The 24,997-nt window shown below is 44.9% G+C and overlaps 1 protein-coding gene across 5 annotated transcripts in view; it reads left to right on the top strand.

The window, feature by feature from the left end:
• Positions 1-366: 366 nt before the first annotated feature.
• The window catches only part of NUP153 (nucleoporin 153), a 159,566-nt gene continuing 134,935 nt past the window's right edge, over positions 367-24,997 (top strand). For 4 of the 5 annotated variants that reach the window (XM_029590718.1, XM_029590717.1, XM_029590716.1 and 1 more), the window contains exon 1: positions 367-887. In XM_029590718.1, the coding sequence (XP_029446578.1) occupies positions 807-887 (81 nt within the window). In that variant the 5' untranslated portion in view covers positions 367-806. The remainder of the gene's footprint in view (positions 888-24,997) is intronic. The other variant, XM_029590715.1, reaches the window with a different exon arrangement.

Here is a 24,997-nt window from a genome sequence, read left to right as displayed (position 1 = left end):
AGGAACCTCACCCATTGCTTTTCCCAAAGAATTACATAGCTTCTCCTCCAAGACAACCATACCTCCCAACGAGCTCCTATCGCACTTTCTCACCCAACCCTAGGACATATACACCCATAGATTCAAAACATCGCCCACATCCAGCATCTCCGATACCGTTCAACATAACACCACTTTGCAGGACGCGTTCACCCAGCAGTCTAGCGCGCGGACCCTTATATATAATCACGGCCGCGCGCGCAGCTGCCACATTCCCGCCCCTTCCGGCTGCCTGCTGACGCAATTAGAACGTCATAGGCTCGCGCTTCGGAACTACGGCTCCCGGCAGGCTTTTGGTGGGCGCGTGCTGATGGCAGCGACCGTGAGGTCCGGCGCGGGAGGGAGTGACGTTTGAGCTTTCGGTGCTGGCGGCCGCAGGGACAGCAACTGCAATAGTGGGGGTAGCGGCTGCTCGGGACGGAAGTATAAGCAGCAAGGAAAGGAGGACAGAGGTGGAGAGGACGTCGCGCGCGGTGTTCCCGTGGTAGCGTCCGAGAGCGCCTCGGCGTCACTGAGTGCCGGGGATACTGAGCACGAGGGCCGGGGGCCCGCACGCGCGCGCCGTTCTTCACTCTCTCCCTCCCTCCCTTCCTTTGGAACTTGCCAGGCTCGCGTTCCGCGGCGCGCGCGGAAGGGGCCGGGCAGGCGGCGGTAGCCGCGGGGAGGGAGGAGGTGAGGCCGGTGCTTTCTGGCCGGGCGCGGGGAGAGCGGGAGGCTTCCTGTCCGAGCCTTCCCTACTGACTCCTCTTCCTCCTCCTCCCAGAGTCATGGCGGCAGCGGCGGGAGGAGGCAAAATCCGTACGCGGAGGTATCACATTGCGTCCAAGCCCTACGCCAAGAACAAGCAGGTAACCTGGGGGAGGGGACGCGGCCCGGCGCAGGCCGCGGCTGTCACTGAGCGGGCGTGCGGGTGTGGCTTAGGCTCTTCCCGCCGGACACTTGAGATGAGCCTGGCCCGCCGTACGCACCCCGATCGTTATTCACACTTCTGCACTTGCAGATTGCACAGTGTTTATATGTTATTTGTTCGTTTCTTTTCTTACTTTTCATACTGATTATGTTACCGTGTATCGCTCGTGTTACACGTAGAATTGAATTCTGCATGCAGAGTCGTGGGTGCATTCACATACATGCTTTTTTATTTACCTGTGCATAGACCAGATTTTGTGGTTAATTGTACTCTCACTGGTTGTTAGTTGTGTAGAATTACTGTGGGGTTGTTATGATTGGGTGGTCACACTTCCATAGTAAGAGTGCTAATGAGGGGCTATGTTGAATTTTACTTTTGGGGCCTTTTCTACTTCCCCTAACTTTTGGGGAGTTTAATCAGAAATTTGTCGAATATGATCTTCATTTCAGTTTGTTTAGCAAATTGTAGAAACTGCATGGGTGCGAGGTTGAAATTGTAGCTAAAACAATTTTTTTTCTATTCTTTTATTTTGCATTTGGCTATTTTGGCAATCACTCTGAATTTTAAACCCAAAATATTTGCATCATTAGAAGTTACCTTAGCTTGTTGCACTCCTCAGTCTTAAATTTATATTTAAATTTAAGACTGAGGAGTGCATGTGCAGTGAGAAAAACTTGCTATGGTGTGTTGGTACATCTGCTGTTGAATGGAGAAGAGTATGCTGACATGTTCAGCCATATTAACATGAATGTGGTAGTCTGTCGTATGGTATTGCCGTAAAGAGGCATAATGTCTTCAGATGCGTTATATTGCACTCACCTTGACAATTTTGAACCTCACTCACAAGCCAGGTATGCTGGATATAATTTTAGTTGCTCAAATTTACTAATGCACTTCATGCAAAAAGGTGCTTCTTTTGGAGTTCATAAAATGTAATATGTATAGACAGAATATCAAGGTGTGCCTGGAAATTCCTTCCAGGGCCGGTGGCACCCAATACAATTGGGACTGTTTCTGTATCTCTCTGCCACGTTTTCTTGGTCTCTGATTGCATCTTTTTGACACTTGAGAATCTTCTCTCTTTCCGTACCTAGTGCAAAATAGTCACTTGGTATTAATGCTTCTAATAGAAATGCTGTTCTTGTGTGTTTCTCCTTTGCAATGTCTGATTTTCTTGCATCGAGCTTTTTATCAGTTGGAATAGAAATGCCCCAAGGAATTCTGTCAGTCATGATTCCAGTACTTATCTGGTACAGTGATGCTATAGTGTTTACATAGTTTCTAGTAGATGAGCCATGATATTATTATGCCTTTCTGACTTGAATACATTGCATCCTGCACCAAGATGTGTAACATTTTCCAGTTATTTTATATGCTATTGGTAATTCCTAGTGTTGGTAGGTTTAGGTTTAATTCAATATAATGCCTTGCCACTTAAAGTGGTGACAAATATAATATAAAGGCATAGTAACGTGGCATGGCTCATTCACTAGAAATTGTGTAATCACTCTAACATCACTGTACTAAATAAGCACTGGGAACATGTCGTCTATAGGCAATGTAAAAGTGGTGATACGTTTTATTTTGACATAACATAAATGCCATGCTGTGTCAGAATGACCCAGGTCTCCAACAGTGACCAGTCCAGATCACAAGTACCCATTAGATCCCCAATAGTTAATCTATTTCTTATATCAAACTTCAAGAGCTTGTCAAATCCTCTTTTGAACCTCACTATTGGGCTGATGCAATAAGGTGTGCCCAGCCTAGTGTACGGTATACTTGTGGTTGGGCGTGCAAGAATCTGATGCAGTAAAGAGATTAGTGTGCCCTAAAAAATGCATAACCAGTGGTCCCAACGCTTGTAAGTTCCATGTTGATGAAGATATTAACTCTTACCCCCTGATGCAGGTAAAAGAACCCAGAGGCTGGGTGTCCACACATTTTTTAATGCCGGGAATTTAACTCCAGCTCTGGAGTTCGAGTAAAGTTAATTCGCAGTCAAGGGCTCATGAAATGTTTAAAAAAAAAATGTGGTCCTCTGTGTTGCAATAAATGTGTCGTCCTCCTTAGTATCATCTTGACACTCAAATTTACTGCTTACAGCAGAGAAAAATATATGTATATTGATTTGATCAAAAGAAGAACATTTTTCTTATGACCGCACAATTTAGATGTCTGTAGTAACGGGCATCTGATATAATAAACTTCAGCATTGAAATCAGCACCTCAGTAAAATAATCAAAAAGAAGCAGGATCAAAACAGATGCTAGTATTGAGCACCCATTGCAGTTGAGGGCGCCTGATGCAACAAACTTTGAGCACCAGAGACGCACAATTCAGCCTTAGCGTGCCCTTGTTTGCGCTGCCTCAATTTTCCTCTCATTTAAATACATAGTAACTTGGTAATGACTGCAGAAAAGGACCAGATGGTCCATCCAGTCTGCCCAGCAAGCTTCTTATGGTAATATCTTCTGCGTAATGTAGGTGATACCCAGGTTTCTCTTAAGGGTAGTCCATGCAGTTATTCCCAATCCTTATAATAAAGGCAGTAATATTTACAATAAACCAAACTGTCAAACTCATTAAAAAAATACTGCTAACAAACATTTTTACTGGGTGAGGAGCCTTCTTGAAAATTACGGCAATGTTGACTTTTTTTGCTTTTGGGCTTGACATAGAAGCAGTCCTGTGCTTTTTCCTTCATGTCTGCATATCAGTATCCCCAGACTGTAAAAGTCAGGGTCCCGAGTGGGTTGCTGTCTGAATCCTTTTTTTCCTGCCACCGACACGGGAGTGGTGATGCAGTTGTGTCAAAAGTATCAAGGCTTGTTGTTTGAGCGTAGTAATCCCCATGCTTCTGCTAAGCATAGTAACTTTCGCACTGAGCGGGTTACCCCATGCACTTTATTCTTCATTTCTATCCTCTAGTCTTTAGCATCTGTGCATGCATTAGGACAATGGGTGCTCAATACGAGCGCCTATTTTGAGTGCGCATCTTATGGCTTTGGTCTCTTGTTAGTTGCCTTGAACACATCCTCCGGCAAAAGATTATATAGGTTAGTTGGGCACGGAGTGAAAAAATACTTCCTATGATTTGTTTTAAATTTGTCAGTTTCATGGAGTGTCCCCTAGTCCTAGTGTTGTTTGAAAGAGCCCTAATCTTTTTAGCCTTTTTCCATAAAAGAGCTTTACCATTATCATTTTTGTTGCCCTTCTCTGTTCCTTTTTTTTATGTCTGCTGTATTTTGGGATGGGGCAACCAGAATTATACATGATATTCAAGATACAGTCACACCATGGATCTGTACAAAGGTGGCATAATATTCTCAGTTTTATTCTCTATTTTTTTCTAAATAATTCTTAACAATTCTGTTTGCCTTTTCGTCCGCCACCGCACACTGAGCCAAAGATTTCAAGTTATGTCCACAAGGCTCCTAGCGCCAAGATTTGTAACTGTTTCCAGTTATTTTACAGAATGAGCTAGTGGTAATTCCTAGTGTTGGTAGATTTAGGTTTAATTCATTATACCGCCTTTCCACTTGGTGAACAATATAATATAAACATATATTATTGGATTTGCACTGCCCATGGACATCAATATATTATATTCATGCTGACCAGTAAAGCAGAGCAGCCAAGGCCCCTAAATTAGTATTGCTGCTTTGCCCAGGAAAGGGAAGGCATTTTTTTTAGCTGCTCCAACATCTTCCTAACATCCTGATCTTTGGTGTTTAAGTTGGAGCATATGGTTGTAATAATTTATGATCAGCCTGAAGTTGGAGGCAAATTCTTAATGCAGTAATTTGCACATTCTCATTTGATCATCATTAAAATCAGTGCTTTTGACCATATACACGTTCAAGGCGCTAATGTATTGCTATGGAAATACAGGTATGGATGACTGTGTGGTATGGCATATCTTATGTTCTGTTTTTGATATTTGTAGTAATTATAACATTGCTGCATGTGGGTGCATGAATTTTGAGCAACATTCACAGTATGGCTGTTTGGACATCCAGTAGGAGCTCTGGATAAAATTAATTCACTTTCTAAGATGCATGGAATGAGACGGTCAATAAGGATTATAATTTCCATCTGTTTTGTCCATTTTATTTCCTAGTGCAGTGTCATAACCTCCCATTGATCTCTGGCTTTCCATCACCTTTTTTTTTTTTTTTATTAATCTAAGGGATTACGTTTTCACAAGTACAGATATATTTTGTGATGTAATATTTAAATTAGACTGTGCAAAAAGGTGCTGATTTAGGAATGCAGAATTCGTAATGTAATGTCTTTGTTTGTTACGCTGTTTTGTCATTGAATTCCTGTTATAGTATATACACAGATAATTAAACCTTAGTGATGTGCTCTCATAAGTTATATCCAGAATTGCTCAAATAATAAAGTGAAATATTTCCTTAGCTGTACACTGACAGTAATTATCTCACATTTTTACTAAAATTACTATGTCCAGTTTATGTATGTGCTGGTTTTTGTACATTTGCAGCGTGATGTGGATATTTGCGTTTATTGTTGTGTACTGATAGGCTTTTCTTGATTGTTTTATCTGCATTTTTTAAACTCTCAGGCAGATTTTCAAAGGGGTATGCGCATACCCCCCGAAAACCTGCCCCAAGCTCCCCCTGCGTGCGCTGCCGGTGCGCGCAAAGCCCCGGGACGCACATAAGTCCTGGGGGGCGTGTCGCGGCTGGCACGTCATCGGGGCCGTGGGCGCGGCCTCTGGACCGGCCCCTGGACCGGAACATGGCACTTCGGCAGCTGGCTTGGTGCTCGCAAGTTACGCCTACCTCGGGCAGGCGTAACTTTTGGAATAAAGGTAGGGGGGAATTAGTTAGGGCCGGGGGGGTGGGTTAGGGAGGGGGAAGGTGGGGGGGAGGCAGGAGGGAACGGAGGCAGGCTGCTCGGCGCGCGCAGGCTGCCGATTTTGCGCAGCCTTGCGCACGCCGACCCCGTATGCGTGAACAAAAGCACGCGCGCTCGTACTTTTTAAAAATCTGCCCTCAGTGCATTAGTATAAAATTAAATTAGCTTGTGAATTAAGAAAATGCGTTCTGAATTTCAGCCCAGTTTTAACATAGCTTTTCGCATCGGGCCCATTAAGAATGAACACAGGATTTGTACACAAAAAAATCCCAACTAAAAGTCCCAGCATGGGAATTTCAGCATCTACCTGTAGACTGATGCTAGAGCCGGAAACATTACTCCACCCCGGACTAGGAGTTGTTTCCAGTGCTAAAAAAACAGGAGGGAACTAATGTAAACGTAAAGTTAACTTTTTTTGCATCAGTCCCCAATGCCGAGGAGGAAATAAGTGAATTGCCGTAGTATTTCTCATGCCTGAATTCCACATTTTTATTTTCAAATTAAGGCAGTCTAAATAAATTTAATACAAAATAAGTGTGTTTTACTTGTATATTATTAATGGAAATAGGCATTAATGGAAATAGGCATATCCGGCTCTGCACTGCTCTGGTTCACATCCTTTCTGAACAACAGACACTACAAAGTCAAAATAAATGACAAAGAATCTCACTCCATTCCATCAAACCAAGGTGTACCTCAGGGTTCGTCTCTTTCCCCTACCCTGTTCAATATATATCTACTCCCTTTATGCCAGCTACTCAATAGTCTCAATCTCACCCACTTTATATACGCGGACGATGTACAAATCATAATCCCCATCTCAGACCCCATCTCTACTCTAAATTTCTGGAACAACTGCTTACACGCCATCAACCTCTGCTCTCGAGTCTCAATTTGGTCCTAAATACTTCCAAAACGGAACTACTGGTTATCTCCCCTTGTGACAACAACCCCCTCGCAAATAATGCTAGCATCCCATTAGCAAACCAGGTCAGAGATCTTGGGGCCACCCTTGACTCTAGAATGAATTTCAAAAAATTCATTAACGCCACAACCAAGAATGCTTCTTCAAGCTACAGGTCCTGAAGCAACTTAGACCGCTCTTACACTTCAAGGATTTCCGTTCGGTGCTTCAAGCCATACTGTTTTCAAAGATCGACTATTGTAATGCTCTATTACTTGGTCTGCCCGCTTCGTCCACCAAACCTCTTCAGATGCTGCAAAACGCAGCGGCTAGGATCCTTACAAACACTCGTCGCAAGGACCATATCACACCAATACTAAAAATTCTACACTGGCTGCCCATCCAATATAGAATACTTTTCAAGGCTCTCACCATCATCCACAAATCAGTCTACCAGCAATCCACTCTCCAACTCACCTTCCCACTTGAATTACATACTTCCGCAAGACCGATCAGAACTGCCTACAAAGGTTCGCTCAAGGCCCCCCCCAACAAATCATCGGTCCACAACACTATTCACAAGCGAGCTCTTTCAACAGCAGGTCCACTACATTGGAATTCACTTCCACAAGACTTACGCCAAGAACAATGCCATTCAACTTTCAGAAAGAAATTGAAAACCTGGCTTTTCGCAGAAGCCTACTGCTGAAGGATCTCCTCAACCATCACTGACTCTCACTCCCCCACCCCTCCCCAATCCCTTCCCCCCACCCAACCTCACCCTTTCCTTCTCCCTCTGGACATACCAGGCTAATAACTGCCTAGGATAAACCTATGTTTTTGTATCTTACAGTTTTTGTTGATTTATATATTTATCTCTCTCTAATTGTTTCTTGGTTTAAACTCTGTACTGTCTTCCATTGCCCAGGTTTTATGCTCCCTGTTTAATGTAACTTTACTTTCTACCTTGATGTTAATTGGTTTCCCCTCAGTTACATTGTAAACCGGTACGATAAGACCTAGTCTTGAGCATCGGTATAGGAAAAGAAATTAAATAAAATAAATAAATAATAAAACAGCCATTGGGTATTTTGGAGTTTGTGTTGGGTTGTATTGGTTTTTGTTCTCTGCTTAGATTGCTCACAGTTTGGCAGATCACCTCTTAAAGACTATGGCATAATAGTACACCTGGCTGTGAGCCTCCTTTTGGTCAGCATGGGAGACATCCCTCACTATAATTCAGCTTATTTGAGAGTTTGGGCCATTTTGTTTTTCAGGAGCTGAGTAATTATGACCGTAAAAAAAAACAAAAAACCCCTACATATTAATGTTTAGATGCCAGGCAGCTTATTTTTTGTTTAATTATATTTTTTATTGAAAGAGACGGTCATTTTTGCATCAGCAGTACATATTGGCCAGAATAAAGCTTGTTAAAAGAAATAAGCCACTGAAGTTGAAAGGTCTGCCTTAAAAAAAAAAAAAAACAACACCCCCCCCCCCCCCCCCCCCCCCCCCCAAACATCTTGTTTTGGTTTTATATTTTTCCTGTTCTTCACCCGAAACTCCCTGGATGAGTGGGTGAATTGCCATTCCTCTTCTGACCAACAGCGGGTGATGGGAAGTTTTTGATGATCTAGATTCAGTGCATGCACAGCCTTTTTCACTTGCTAGAATCAATGCTGTTGCCTAGGTTTTGTGCTTCCTCAGTTATTAACAAGTGCTACAGTGATTCTGCTTTGAGCCACTCTGAGGTCTTTTCTCAAAAGGTGGCGCGTCACTGCGGTATCTGCAGAATCAGAGGAAGGCAGAGCAACTGTTAACAGTGACCATGTGTGTGGTTTTTTTTTTCCCTGCATTTTGGCTTTTTGGTTCATTTGATTCAAGTGATCCAAATAACTTGGGTTTCCTGGTTCTGTAGCAACCCGGGAAATGTACACCTGGCTTAAATACGATTTGGGAGTTGGTGTGGAAGCACCCACCTTGTGACAGATTTTGGGTGCAGTTCAGTTAGGAGCTGCTTGTGAGGCAGAGCTCTTCCGTTTCGCTTTCCCAGCAGCAAGGTTATGTCACCGCCTCACCTTGTCGGTGCTTGTGCCACTCTGTTCATCCCCTGGCACAGAAGAGGACGTGTGATCTCATGTTTAGAACATTGAGCTTTAGAGATATCATGCGAGATATCATGCTGGGCCACCCCAGTGATCCATCAAGTCCTGCTGCACCCAGTCCCCAGTGGTGTCCAGTCTGGGGCATCTGGAAATACAATAAAAAAAACCCACTTTGGAAATTTGTTTCATGATGCTGTCCCCAAGATTTTAGAGGTGGAGAAACCTCAGTGGTTGCTAACCATTTATGGAGCTGCACTCCAGAATCTTGTCCTGTCCTATGTGCCACTTTATTTTCCGTGTGACCTTAGGCGGGTCACTTTGCTTCTTTGTGCCTCTAGAACCCAGTTGAAAACCAGATGTCTTAATTTAGACTTTCCTGTTTAATAAATTGAACAAAAGACAACCAAGAATCGTGTTTGCTCTGCCTGAGCGATGCCAATTGATGTCAGTGGCAGTAGTTGGTGGGTATGCCAGCCCGTGGTATGGGATGTTTAAGTGAAAATAAGGCTGTTTGTTTTAAGGGTCATACTAATATGGTAAAAGTTCAGTGCTTGGAACCAGGCATACAACAGCAGCTTTTAAATCCCTGCTAGGATCTTCACCAGAGCAGCATCGTACATGGGATGGATAGAGACCATGCCAGACTGGTATACCTGCTTCATTAGCAACCCTGGTAAGCGAGCCCTGTGTTGACTGCATGTTATGCAGAATTGTTGTCAAGAGCATGTGCAGACCATCTGACTTTTACATTTTGCATTTATGACAGAAAATAACTGTGACTAACCACTATGTTTGGTTTACGTGAAAAGAAAGATTGACCCCACCACCATCAGAGTTTCATATGTTGGATGTTGTGCGGCTGAGCAAGGCATGCAGTTGTGCACAGATTTGTATGAGGGCTTTCTGAGTTAGGCTTTTATGCTTCTATTTTAAGTTCATTATTTAGCTTTTATCAGATTCAACCCTAATTTTCAAAAACTCCATTGTGTGGTTATACCCAGGTTATTTGCCTCTTTATCAGGTGGTTCAGAGTAAAGTGTACAATTTCCTACTATAATTCAGTAGGAAGAATCTTTCCTACAGTAGTTTTAATGCACAATAAATGTATTGAAAAGTTGAGTCCTTAGCATTTTTTTTTTTTAATCTTAGGGTAGGTGTCTACATTGTGGGGTTTTTATTTCTTCTTCTTATGTCCAGAGCCTGTTGAAAGTTTTCTCCTTGGGTGGGGTTAATTAATCCTGAGAGTTACCTGGAGCTCGCTCTCTGAGCTCTGTTTAAGTAGAAGTTGGGGTACCTTGAATCTGCTTTCACTGCTCGATTTATAGTTGTGTGTGTGTGAGAACGCGGTATTTTTGATTTGTTGACCTAGCAATAACTAATGTGGATTAAATGCATGCAAAGTAAACTCCAGCATTAAACTGTAAACGGAAACCGAGCCACATTTAATACTGGAGTAGTTCCAGAGTGTGAGTAGAACAGGGAGTGAAGTCAGAGTAACTGATTTAGAAGTGAATGCTAGATCCAGGAATAGAAGGATCTGTGTGGGGAAAATAGTATGTGTATGTGGTTAATGCGGGATCTTCTGCCTCGAGTGGGAGAGGAAAAGCTGTTGCTGTTTGCTCGTAGAGGTGTGGGGGTGATGGATAGTGCATGAGGGGAGATCAGTCAGCTATTTGATAGGCTGCTTGCTTCAGCTCTCCTAGGGTGTAGTAGGAAGAGTCTCTCAAGTCAGGATCCGGAAGGTTAAATTATTTCCTCTCACTTATTTATTTATTTACTTATTGAATGCTGTCCCAATATAAATAGAAATAAGAAAAGTGTGGATGCTTATAGTAGAGCCTTGGGTGAATGTGTGGTTGTGCTTTTCGCTGTCCCTGGGCATTTCTCTAGCTCCTGTGTCTCGCTGCTGAGGAGGGGGTACAGGTAAATAAAGGACAGTTATTTACCCTTTCCAATAGTACTAAAACAAAGCTGATGCTTCGTGAAACTAAACCACCAGCAGATTCGAAACAAATCGTAGAAAGTACTTTTTCACCTGGCGCACTGTCAAGCGGTGGAATCTGTTGCCAGCTAGGATGTGGTCAAGGCGACTAGCAGAGCGGGGTTTAAAAGAGGTTTGGCTGAGTTCCTGGATGAAAAGTCAATAATTCATTATTAGCCAGGTAGATTTAAAATAAACTATTGCTCTTTTCCTGGGAGTGAGTAACGGAAAAACATCTAGTTTTGGGGATTTGCGGGATGCCTGTGGCCTGGATTTGCCACTGTTGGAGACAGGATGCTGGGCTCGGTGGATCTTGATCTGACATTTTCTTACAGTTCTTTTGTTCTTTTTTTTTTTTTTTTACTTTTTATCGTTTGTAGGTTGTACAGCTATATCAAGGGTTGCCCTCTTGTGGTCTCATGTGTGCCATTAGGAGCTCTTCCCCCCCCCCCCCCCCCCCCCAAGTCAGCCCTGCCACTCATTCCCATCCCCACACTTACTACCTGATCCCGTGCACTGTGTAGTAGATAGGAAGAGCAGAGGGATTGCGAGCACATTCCACTAGGGTCGCAGGCAGCCTCCTGGGCGAAGTGCCAGTTGGTGCTGGTGGTGTCGCCCCAGGAGATTTGTCGAACAGCAATCCGGTCCTCTTTGCACACTTTTCACTAAACATTATCGCTTGGATGTCAGGGCCTCAGAGGAAGGGTGCCTTTGGGGAAAGTGTGCTGTGTGCAGGTCTTTAGGTATCCCACCCAGTATAAGGGGGCTTGGGTATGTCCCCACTTGTCTGAACTGATCCGGGGTATGAACAGGCAAGGAAAATTGGTTCTTACCTGCTAATTTTCGTTCCTGGAATACCACAGATCAGTCCAGACTCCCAGCCCATTCTGACTGATTATTTTTCGAAAGACCTGTCCTGATTCTGGATGCTGCTGTTGATTCAGAGTTTAACTTTGTTCTGCAGAAGATATTGTATATAGTTCTCGCTGTTTATCAGATTTAAAATTCTTTTTCTTGTCCATAGTTCAGGGGTCAGTTTGGTTGGGAGTTCAGCTTGTTTCCCATCTCTGTTAGAGGGAAGAGATCCTGCTGGTTTGGAGTTACCCATTTTGACTTGGGAACAGGTCAATACTGAGAGACTGCAGGTGGCACTCTTGGTTATATGTAGCAGTGCCTCAGAGTTTTTCTTCTCTGCCTCCATCGGCTGGTAGGGATGCATAAACCCCACTTGTCTGGACTGATCTGTGGTATTCCAGGAACGAAAATTAGCAGGCACAACCAATTTTCCTTTAAACACGGTATAACCCTGAAAGAGGATCATGAAGAGCATGTACTAAAGGCTCAATCGATAAGATAAACAGGGGTGACGAGGCAACCTTGGCGGGTACCCCTGCTCAAGGGAAAAGATGTAGAGAGATTATTATTGACCCAAATACAAGCCCCTGGGTTAGCATATAAGACCTGAATAGCCTGAAATAAAAACAAAACCTGAAAACCCAAATTTATCAAAAATAAATTTCAAAAAGGACCACAAAACCCGGTCAAAGGCCTTCTCTGTATCAAACTCAACCAGGACAGGGTCAATAAAATGGTGGCATTTGCAAAGGTCAGGTAAAAGAGTAATGCGTCGAATATTGACACTGGAATGCCTACCTTTCACAAATCCCACCTGTCCCGGTGAGAGCAAGGAAGGAAGAATAATAGCCAAGTGATTAGCCAAAAGCTTAGCATAAATTTTAATATTTACATTTAACAAGGAAATTGGTCGATAAGGAGATGGCTCTTGAGAATCCCTTCCAGGCTTTGGGAGCACAGCTATATTTGCCATACGGAGCGTATCAGGCATCTCCCCCTTTACCACCCAGGCATCAAACAGACACTTCATACTCTGTAGCACAGCTTTTATTCTTGGGGAAATTCTGCACCAAAAAATTAAAAATTCAGCACATTTTTTGTCAAAATAACACTTTGTTTTTGCAAATTATCATTCTATATTTCAATGCAATCCAGTACTTACATTTTTCTCATTTAGCAAGGGTCTGTAGTGCCCTCCTCAGACCAGTGTAACACCCGCCCTCCACCCAACCCCACCCTGAGTTGAAAGTGCCTCAAGTGGTAGATGTTTATAGAGTCATGTTCTTGCTTGTATAGTGCTCCCAATCTTTCTCTCTTTCCCCCCCCCCCCCCCCCCCCCCCACTCCAGGGGATCAGCTCTCATACCTCACTCTACTGCCTCCTGTGAGCCCGACTTGTGCCGCACTGCCTTCCACGTGTTTCCGGGGATCATATTCTTCCTCTTCCAGCAAGGTTCGTGGAGCAAATATCAATTATTGCCATGATCCTGCCTGCGATAGCACTCAGAACAGCGGTGTGGCCTGGATACTGCAAGGTGAAAGGGGGAATTCTGAATTCCATGGTGGTGCAGATTTTCCCCAGGACTAAGTTTTGCAGCCCTTGATGTGATTATGGGTATTGGGCTCAGATGAGGTTATTTCCCATTACTAGCAAGGGACTTATAAATTAACCCAGTTCTGGATTTGTGGGGATAGCTACAAGCTTGGCCTCTGTTCAGATATACAAAACGTTATGTTGGTGCAGGTTTCGGAAACAGGCCCATGGACAGAAATTCCTACTAAGATTTGTTGTCTTTCTTTTGACTATTCTCTTTAAAAAGCTGGTAACTGGATTAGACTTTTGTGGCTTTAAATGGAAAGGACTCATTCATAGTTGATTTTTTTTTTTCTTTTTGTAACTCCATCCCCAGGAGTGGACTGCAACCCACAGGGACTATAAAATAATTTTTTGTCTCTTTGGGGTTAGACTCCATTCTGCCTAGCTTAGTCTCTTTCCCCCAAAGTGTGAATCCTTTGTTCCCTGTACATACCCAGATCAGTCCAGGCTCCTGGGTTTATGCATCCCTGCCAGCAGATGGAGACTGAGAAAGTTTCACTGCCACTGCTTGATAAACCCTAGTGCCACCTGCAGTTCCTCAGTATTTCTCTGTCTCCAGCGGGGTAGATGGTGCTAAACCTGCATTTGTTGTTTTTGAGCCTTCCTCTCATGGGTCTTTTTTTTGCTTTTTGGAATCCTAAGGGGTTCTACTGTGACCGGTTGAGGCGGGCGAGCTGGGGGTCGGGGACCTGTGCGCCCCTGGGGTGTAAATCTGGTGGTCCAGATCCCTCCCCTTCATGAGGCCACTCTGGCGGCTGCAGGCTCCGATACACCTTTTTTTTTTCTCTAAAAGAGACACTTTATTCTTTTATATTTCAGGTCTAGGCTGGTGCCTCCATAATAAAGGTTTTGTTTAAAAAAAAAAAAAAGCCAGAAGCAGACGTTTTGAGCACAGGCAAGGCTTGATGTGCGAATGGCTTCCTCTTCCTTTCAGGCTTTGGTGGGGGGGCGGGGGGTCTGATATCTGAGCAAGGTAGGTTTATTTCTGGCACTGGTGCAATGACCCGCGGGTTGGCATGCAGGGCTCTGCTTGTGCGCGGCTCAGTCGGCAGGGCCTTTGGGCGGGAGGTGCTCCGGCAGGGAGGGCTCGTCGCAGCCGTTTCGTTTTCTTCGTTGGCCATGGGGGGGGAGGGGGATGGGGACGTGCCCCCATGCCTGTCCTCGGCCCGTTCCGACTCCAGCCTCGATTGAGGGGATGGGGAGGAGGAAGTAAGCCATAGGTTGCTAGTTCCCAGCCCCCTATGGGGGTGGGGAACCTGATGAGGCCTTTTTTTTCCTCCGGATTTTGTCCTGCTGTTGCATAATGCCTATCTGACAAGGCAGCAAGCAGAGTGCAGGGCTCAGTTTTCCAGACCCCTGCCTGTCCACCAGGCCGAAAGCCCTTCTGGGGGGTCCTCAGGCAGCATGGCTCCAGGCTAAGTCGAACCTCCCAGGTCCAGCGGCTGCTCAGTCCTCCTCCTTCGGGTTGCGGTCAGGAGGAGTCAGACGTTGCGTTTGAGGTTCCTGGGGCCCCCGGGGGAACCCTGATCAGGATGTCCCGGTGGATCCAGGTCGCCTGACTCAGTTCTATGACGAGTGGACCAGAGTTACACAGGACCAGTGGATTCTCAGTGTGGTCAGAGACAGCTACACTTTAGAATTTGCTTGGCCTGTTCGCGAACTGTTTCTAATTTCCCCCTGCGGTCCCATGAGCAAGCAGTCAGAGGCATGGGAGACCCTAGATTGTCTCCAACGCCGGGGGGTGGTAATTCCAGTTCCCTCGGCGGAAGTTCGCAAGGGAAGATATTCTATCTATTTTGTGGTCCCGAAGAAGGAGGGCACGTTTTGTCCAATTCTCGATTTGAAAAAAGTAAATGCAGCACTGAAGGTGCCGTGCTTCTTGATGGAGACCTTGTGGTCAGTTATATCGGCAGTTCGCAAGGGAGAGTTTTCTGGGTTCGCTGGATCTCACCGAGGCCTATCTCCACATTCCCATCCATCCGGACTTGCAGCTTTTTCTCTGCTTCATAATTCTGGGACAGCATTTTCAGTTTCAGGCCCTTCCTTTTGGTCTGGCCACAGCTCCGTGCACTTTCACCAGGGTGATAGTGGTGGTAGCAGCAGCAGGAATATGTTCTGGTACACCCATATCTGGACGACTGGCTTATAAGATCGAAGTCGGAGGCCCTTTGTCGCCAATCAGTTCACATGGATCTCGATCTTCTCCAGTCCCTTGGTTGGGTAGTGATCGTGGCAAAGAGTCATTTGATCCCGACACAATCTGGGTGCTCGGTTCGACACCTTGGTCAGCAAAGTTTATCTTTCAGAGGAGAGAGTATTGAAACTGCAGAGTCAAGTTTGCCAGTTGTTGCAGTTATGTATTCCCAAGGTCTGGGATTATTTGCAGGTCCTGGACTCAATGACTTCCACCCTGGAGTTGGTGTTGTGGGCGTTTTCCCATTTGAGACCCTTCGAGAGGGCGCTTTTGGCTCGTTGGCAGCCGATATCCGAGCAATTTCAAATGCCGTTGCCCCTCGAGGGTGAAGCGAGAGAGAGCCTTTTCTGGTGGCTTCGAACTTCCAATCTTGTTTGAGAGATGGACCTCAAGGTACCGGATTGGGTGATAGTTACTACCGATGCCAGTCTCTGTGGATGGGGAGCAGTTTGTCAGTGGCACTCGGTCCAGGGTACTTGGTCCGCAAGAGAATCTGCTTGGTTAATCAACCGGTTAGAGACCAGTGCGGTCTATTTAACCTTGCAGGAATTTCTGCCATTAGTCCGAGGTCAGTCAGTAAGGATTCTTTCAGATAATGTGACCGCAGTGGCTTATATCAATCGGCAGGGCAGAACGAAGATCCAAGCAGTAGCTCGAGAGGCACAACAGTTAATTCTTTGGGCGGAAAGGCACCTGGAGCGCATAGCTGCGTCCCACATAGGTGGGGTCAAAACGTTCAGGCGGACTTCGAGTCAACTCAGACCCAGGCAAGTGGGAATTATCGGATTCCGTGATGCAACTCATTCGAGATCAGTGGGGGGTCTCCTCGTGGATCTCATGGCGACTTGTCAAAATGCCAAAGCGTTTCATTTCTTCAGTTGGAGATGTTAGCATGGGGCCGAAGGAGTCGACGAGCTAGTTCTGCCTTGGCCGCAAGGGGTCCTTCTCTATGTCCTTCCCGCTCCCCCCCCCCCCGGCCGTTAGTGGGCAAGGCGTTGCGTCGCATAGAAAAACATCGTGGAGAGGTGGTATTGGTTGCTCTGGAGTGGCCGTGACGTCCGTGGTTCGCGGATCTGATGAACTGGCAGTGGATGGACTAGTTCGCTTCGGGAATCTGGAGGGTCTCCTTCATCAGGGCCCCATGTTTTATGACCAGGCTGCTCACTTTTGTCTAGCAGCATTGCTTTTGAGAGGCAAAGGTTAAGGAGTAGATGGTATCCCGAAACTGTCATAACCGCCAGAAGAAAGTCCACGAATATGGCTTACGTTAGAGTATGGAAGGTGTTTGATTCCTGGTGTGTTGCTCATGGAGTACGACCTCTCAAGTCCTCCATCCCAGACATTTTATCTTTTCTTCAAGACTGTCTTCTAGGCTTGTCTCCTAGCTCTCTTAGAGTGTAGGTGGCAGCCTTGGGTTGCCTTTGTGGTAAGATCGAGGGTTCCGCTATTTCCGCTCATCCGGATGTTGTTAGGTTCCTTAGAGGAGCAAAGAATTTTCAACCTCCAGTTAGAAGTATTTGTCCATTCTAGAACCTTAATCTGGTCCTACGACATTTGTGTGCAGCACTTTTTGAGCCCCTGCGGAGCGACACTGAAGGACTTGTCTTTCAAAGTGGGGTTTCTCGTCACTATATGCTCAGCTAGAAGAATTTCGAAGTTGCAAGCTTTGTCCTGTCGAGACTCATTCCTTTAAATTTGTCAAAAGTAGTTTCTGCATTTCATGTGAACCAGACAGTGGAGCTTCCAGCCTTTCCATCGGTAGATGCATCTGCTCCACATGCGAAGGAGCTTAAGCGGTCTGACCAGCTTTTTGAGTTATGGAGTGGTGCAAAGCGAGGTTTCAAAGCTTCTAAGGCTACTATTGCATATTGGCTGACAGAGGTGATTGGGTCCACTTACATTATAGGAGGCCATGAAATTCCAGAGGGCTCATTCTACACGTTTGCAGGCGGCCTCCTAGGCGGAAGTGCAGCTGGTGTCTCCTCAGGAGATTTGCAGGGTGGCGACTTGGAAGTTGCTACATACCTTTCCGTAACACTATCGTTTGGATGTGGGAGATTCAGGTTCTCCTTCTTTTGGCGAGAGTGTTCTGAGAGCGGGACTCTCCAGGTCCCACCCTGAGTAGGGAGCTTTGGTACATACCAGGAGTCTGGATTGATCCTGCTAATTTTTGTTCCACGGATCAGTCCAGAACCCGCCCGATTTGAGGAGGTGGAGAGTCCACCCGCTCAGCTGTTCTTTTTGTTATAGAAGGCCATTTTGTTGGTATAGTTTAAGAAGGTTTTCATTATTTTGGTTTTTGAAACTGTTTTTTTATTGCTTGGGTACAGACCAATACTAAGGGAATTGCAGGTGGCACTAAGGTTTATCAAGCAGTGTCAGTGAAACTTTCTCCGTCTCCATTTGCTGGCAGGGATGCATAAACCCAGGAGTCTGGACTGATCCGTGGTATTACAGGAACGAAAATTAGCAGGTAAGAACCAATTTTCCTTTGGCCAGAGTGTTAAGGGTGACCCTTTGTTACCTTCATTCTTGTCCGTGGGAGAAGAGACGTTTCTTTCACTCAATTGTGCTGTGTGCGCCAAATGAAACACTGGAGCCACTGGGTTAGTGTCCAAAATTAAAGTCTTTACTGATACAAAAAGTTATGGGAAATTGGCACAATCCAAATAAATCCATAGCACTACAGGCTTTTTCCTCTTTTGTTACAGTGTCTCTTTCCTCTATCTATAAGAAATTGCCATGCTAGGTCAGACCAAGGGTCCATCAAGCCCAGCATCCTGTTTCCAGCAGTGGCCAATCCAGGCTACAATTACCTGCAAGTACCCAAACAGTAAGTAGATCCCATGCTACTGATGCCAGTAATAACAGTGGCCATTCCCTAAGTCAACTTGATTAATAGCAGTTAATGGACTTCTCCTCCAAGAACTTATCCAAACCTTTTTTTAAACCCAGCTACACTAAGTGCACTAACCACATCCCCTGGCAACAAGTTCCAGAGCTTAATTGTGTGCTGAATGAAAAATAATTTTCTCCGATTAGTCTTAAATGTGCTACTTGCTAACTTCATGGAATGCCCCCTAGTCCTTCTATTATTTGAAAGTGTAAATAACAGATTCACATCTACTCGTTCAAGACCTCTCATGATCTTAAAGACCTCTATCATATCCCCCCTCAGCCATCTCTTCTCCAAGCTGAACAGCCCTAACCTCTTCAGCCTTTCCTCATAGGGGAGCTGTTCCATCCCCTTTATCATTTTGGTCGCCCTTCTCTGTACCTATTCCAGTGCAACTATATCCTTTTTGAGATGCGGTGACCAGAACTGTACACAGTACTCAAGGTGCGGTCTCACCATGGAGCAAGTCTTAAATGTGCTACTTGCTAACTTCATGGAGTGCCCCCTAGTACTTCTATTATCTGAAAGTGTAAATTACTTAACTTGACAATGCTTATGCTTTTTCCTATTTTCTTCAGATGGATCCCTCTTCCAATTTTTGAAGGATGTTTTTTTTGGCTAAAATAGCCTCTTTCACCTCACCTTTTAACCATGCTGATAATTGTTTTGTCTTCCTTACACCTTTCTTAATGCGTGCAATACATCTGGACTGCACATCTATGTAGGAATATTTGTCAGGGCTAGGGAAACTTCTACCTCTCCAAGGCTTGGAAAAAGTAGAGTTTCCAGGTGGGCAGGATATCGTTTGGATGGGCAGGACACCCCTTCCAAAACTGGTAAAAAAAATAGAGAATTGCTGCACAGAGAGCCCAAGGGTGTGAATACTCCTCATGGACATCCTCAACATTCTTACTTACAGCTTGTTGATTCGCCAATAGTCTTACCTTGGACGTATCCCCGATGGGGAGGGTTCCCAGCTGAAACAAGCAGCTCCAGAATTTCTTCTGATAGGTAGGAAGAGGGGGCAGCTAAACACTTCCTCCTAGATCTTCCAACAAAATTCTTCTCCTCAACAACTGAAGTAAACACCAGTGTTTCTCCTTGTGTCGGGTCATCACTTCTAAAGGGCAGGTCTTGCCTGTCCCTGGGCGCCCCAGACACAAGCTTCCCCATATCTTGCATCCAGGAGAGGCCCAGGTGTCTCACAAGGCTCCAACAAATTAAAGTTTCAAAAAAAAAAAAAAAATCCTGGGATACTGACCCTTACCTACCAGGATGTAGACAGGCAAGGCAGATCCCGACCTAACTCACAAACTTCCAGCAGGGTTTGATGGAGTCTTAATACTAGGCCCAAAAATTCAAACTTAAGTAAAGGCTCCAAACACCTCCACTAACTTCAAAATCAACTCACACTGCCCCCAGAGCTCTCAGTGTGGACCTTATGTTTTTTTGTGTCAGTTGAGTGCATTCAGGGACAAACGCCTTTTGCCTCGAGGCTACCGCTGCAGAGTTATCCTGAAAAAGTAAAGCTTTGCCCCCCTTCAAAATGAAGATCTGCCTGGCGGCTAAAAGTTCTTTAAGGACCCGGAATATCATTGCCCTGGGCTTACCATTACCTCTATTCCCAGGCAACATAGGCCCTCAACAATGGGCCCTCTCAATCCGCAAAGCCCCATGTGTATCCGTAAGGTTTAAAGCTTGAGTGAGCCAGGTTTCCAACCGTGGTCCCAGATCCCAGTCAGAAATCCGTATAAGCCGCAGATTGTTCCTGCGGGATCTGTTTTCCAGGTCATCCACTTTAAACTAGTGAAGCGCACTGAGATTTTAACTGCTGCATATCAGTTACCAGGGAGGCAGTCTTAGCTTCCACATCTGAAATCCCCTGTTCTGTGGACTGTAGCTGCAGCTGTATTTGAGTCAACAGGGTGCTTACCCCTGAAAGCTGTGTGAATATCTGGGCAAATTTTCCGTCCAGGGCTGCGAGCACTGTGGTGGCCATATCGGAGCCCGTAGTGTCTGGGCTTTCGGCGGGGCCGAAAAATACGGGTGCGTTGGCCATCTTTGCTTTACCGCTCTTCACCTTGTCTTTTTCCTTTTTTTTGCCTCTTTGGATGCCATCGTTGGCAGGAGAGGATCAAGGCTCTTCACACTCCGCACCCCCGAATCAAGGAGATTCCAAGATGTTAAAGTTGGATGAGATGGAGAAACAAAAAGTGCTGCAATTGAAAGAAAAGAGAGGTGGGCGCTCGGGGAGATCAGCGAAAACGCCTGCACTCTCTCACAGCATCACGTGCACCCCCGCCCCCAATCCTACATTTTAACATGGTTACAATTTCGGAAAAATATGAGCAGTGCAGGGTGTGATTTGTTTGTGGTTGCCAGTGATAACTGATAAACAATGGCTGGAGAGTTTAAAAAAAAAATCTCATGAATATGTGGCACATCTGCTCTGGAAACCTGCATTGTTCAAAGCAGTACTGTCCTCCTGCCAGTAGGTGGCACTGAAATCCCTTCCCCCTACAGCTCAATGAAGAAGAGCAGCAGTGCAGAACCTGAGTGCTCATCCTTGTCTTCTTGGGACAAGGATGAGCAAATGGCTGGGTGAGAAAGGGGGGGGGGGGGAGGTTGCAGGCCTTTGGAGTGGAGAAGTGCTGTAGAGGGAAGGACTGACTAGTTCGAGGGGGGGGGGGGGGGGAAGCAAGACTAGCGCCGTGGCAGTTAGGGTGAGAGAAGATGTTAGTGGTGCACTGCTGCCAGTACCAATCAAAACCACCAACCCTCCATCAATGACATCAGCGTCAGGTGGCAATGTTTGTTTTTTTCCCCTCTGGGCTAGCACACTCTAAAGTGGAATTTCAGGCCCTGAGCATTGTTACTGACTTCCCCTTGGGCTGCTTTGGCTTGTGGGAATGTTTTAATCAATAGGAAAGTATGTTATATCAGTAAACTATTTAGCACTTTTAAGTGACTGTTCATAAAAACATCTGAACTTGTTGTCACAAAATACTCGGCGGGGTTATGAAGGTATGAAAAGAAAACATTTCACATTGATTTCCTGGAAGGGAATGAGGTGGTAGGGAGAAAAATGTCAAAAGGCAGCGATGGTAATTTTGTTGAAAGAGAACTTAAACCTTTGTGTTGAGCTTGAAATATTTACAGAGGCTGCCTTTCAAAGCATTGCATTCTGATATTCTTTGTTTTTAATTCTTCCTCATTAGATTTATTCTTATGAAGTTTGTAGGGATATGGGGATTTTTTTTTTTGTTGCTTTTAATAATCTCTTTTGAGCAGCAACATGTTTGCAGGTTCCTCCTCTGAATGTGATGTTAGTTTTCACCGGTGTGCCCTTATTAACCAATTCTGTGCTTGTACACATTCTTTGTATATTACATCAGATGTGATTTCCAGGGCCCTATGCATAGGGGTCCACAAGAAAAGCAAACCTAGCTGAAGCTCCAGTCTGGCCTTCCTGCTGCCAGTTCTGTGGCTTATTTGAGCTCTTGAGCCTAACGAGATGGAAGCCAAAATGATTTGATTTAAGGACAGAGGCAAAATGTCTTTGCTGAGCAGCGCAGGGAGCAGAGCAATGGTTTGATTGTAAGCCATCATTGATGGACTGACCTTGGGTGTTCTGAAAGAGGTGTGCCAGGCGTCTGGGAGGAAAAGAATAGGGGAAGTGAAATAATGAATATAAAAGGCCGTGAATAAAGGAGAGATGGGAACACGAAGCAGAAAGCATTCTGGGGAGGGTGCCAGAAAGAGGAAGCCAATGAGAAAGCAGGAAGGATTCTGGGGTGGGAGGCATGTAGACATTTGGAGCAGGGCAGAGGGGAGGGTAGATCGGGAAGAAGGCATGGAGGATTTATAGCATCAGGGAATTAAGTCTGCGCACAGTTTAACACAGATGCTAAAAAAAAAAAAAAATGAACGCCCGATATGGTAAGCAAATAGCATACTAATGTTTTGGGAGTTAAAAATGCGTACAAACCCGTGTTAAAATGTGTACTCCTTGCTGATTGATCACACACTTTAATTCAGGTGATAGAGGTGGTGGACAGGATTCATATACACAAAAATCATGTTTTGTATGCAAAAAACACTTTTATGCACACAAAACATAATTTATGCTTGTGTGCATAAAATATAATTTAAGTGCACAAAAAATGCTTTTGGCACAGAATTCCTTTTGTGCACATAAATCACATTTATGCACAGAAAACTGAGGTACTGGCACTAGAGCTCTTGCTTTTGCCCATAGACTAACACTAGCGCTGGAAACTTAATTCCTCCTGTCTCAGTGCTGGAAATTTTACTCGTGGTTAGAGGTGGCTTAAAGACAGGGCACCTGTGTGGATTTGGTGGTGTTACAAATGAAGGCATTAGTTATGGGATTTCCATGTGAGGGTGCCAAGCAGTATGCACAGATTTATATGTACATTTTTTGTGCATAAAACTCCTTGCTGCTTTGGGAATACAGTTGGTACACCAAAAAATGTGCACAATTGCCAGTAGAACTGCTCTGCAGAGCACAACTTATTACTTCGAGCCTATCGGGAGGGAAAAGTAGAGGTAAGAGGAGAAATGTGTGTTAAGGAATGACTAGATTAAAAAAGCGAAAGTATAAGGAAAGAAGGGTGGAGATGGAGGGATGAAAGGGTCAGTGAAAGTTGATCCGAGACGGAGAGGAAGACACTTGGGGGACAGAACCGAAGGGTTTTGTAAATATATTCTTACTGTATTTAGATCATAGATGAAAAATCTGTGGAAGCTTTAATGATTGGAGAAGACTGACCTTAGCTTCTTCCTGTGGTTTCAAGAAACTAGAGCTGGGTACCTCATTACCGTAACATTATTTGGCATTTGATGGACGGGTGGAAAAGGGAATTAAAGCCAATGGTAAGATTGCCTCTTTCCTCATCTTTTCACTTGCTTCAAAATGCAGGAAAATAAGGTACCAGGCTGCAAGTGATATCATTTCAAACCAGACGGAATGCTGTTTTCAAGAAGGAATATTGAAATGACAACAAATCATTCCATCAGGCACATGTTAGTAAGAGTCTGAATAGACACCACTATGATTCACCAAAGATGAGGTGGATAAAGTAAAAGCAAAAAAAAATAAATCAGAAAATAGATACACATGAGAAGAGAGGACAGCCAAATTACCAGGAAAACCCCCCCAAAAGAAAGCTGGAAGGGCTCAAATGGAGGCATGTGTTGCCCAATCAATAAAGGCAGGGAATACAACTTTCTTTAGATAGCTAAGTGGAAAGAGACTATAAGAGGAAAAGTACAAATTAGTTTGGGTTTAATGAAGCAGAGCATCAGGTGAAAATGGATATCTTAAATGCATACCTTTGCTCAGTATTGTAGAACAGGGGTGGCCAACTCTGGTCTTTGAGAGCCACCACCAGGCCTGATTTTCAGGATATCCATAATGAATATGCGTGAAAGAGATTTGCATGCACTCCCTCCATTGTATGTAAATCTTATCTCGTGCATATTCATTGTGGATATCCTGAAAACCTGGCCTGTTGATGGCTCTCAAGGACTGGAGTTGGCCACCCCTGTTCTACAACATAAGTAGGGCCATGCTGGGTGAGACCAAAGGTCCATCAAGCCCAGCAGTCTAGTGGCCAGTCCCCTAAAGAAGATCCAGATTCTTGCTGTTTGCTCCCTATGACGAATGATTGGGCGCCCTGAGTCACTTGATTAATAGCTACTTATGGACTTTTCTTCCATGAACTTGTCCAAACCCAGCTGTGCCAGTTACCTTCACCGCATCCTCTGGCAAGAAATTCCACAACCTGATTATGAGTTGCATGAAAACATTTCTTCAATTTGTTTTAAATCTGCTTCCTGTAAGCTTAAAGGAGTGTCCTGTGTTATTTGAAAGGATAAATAACTGTTCCACTCATGATTTTGTAGACCTCAATTATATCCCCCCCCCCCCCACCTCACTCAATCATCTCTTTTCCAAGCTGAAAAGCCCTTACCTGTTTAGCCTTTCTTCATAAGGAAGCTGTTTCAACCCCCTAAACATTTTTGTTGCCCTTCTCTGTATCTTGTTTTTCTAATTCTGCTACATCGGCCTGACAAGAATTACTTACAGTACTCAAGGTAAGGTCACACAATTGATCTATACCAGTGTTTCCCAATCTTTTCACACCCAAGGCACACCTAGTAGAGCACACCAACCTACACAGAGCAGGCAGTGTGGGCATGGAGAGGACTCAATATGGGCAAAAGCAGTTAGGGGAAGCACAGAAAGCCCCACCAGTCTATCTTCCAGATTTTAAAGGGAGAGGTGGCAGACACACATGAACATGTCACAGTGGACCAGCAATATCTACAAATGCAGGAGAAGGGAGAAGTCTGTGTGCCGCAGTCAGTTGGCTCAGTTATTTTGCTTGCAGCATTTGGCTGCCACTGATGTTAGTCCCAACACTTGGTGAGTCACATCCAGTGCTTAGTGCACACTCTCCCCATCACTAATCCTGGGGGATAAGATGGAGGCTGAAAGGAATCACAGAGGAGGCTCAGGAAGAAGAGGCATGCATATTATCAGAAAGGAGCTCCTACATATTTAAGAGACACTGCTCGTGATTTGAATTTTTTTTTTCTGCAAAG

This window comes from Rhinatrema bivittatum, chromosome 2, assembly GCF_901001135.1.
Source record: "Rhinatrema bivittatum chromosome 2, aRhiBiv1.1, whole genome shotgun sequence".
NCBI lineage: Eukaryota > Metazoa > Chordata > Amphibia > Gymnophiona > Rhinatrematidae > Rhinatrema > Rhinatrema bivittatum.
The sequence above is the reverse complement of the archived record's forward strand: the minus strand, read 5'-3'. Positions and strand labels throughout refer to the sequence as shown.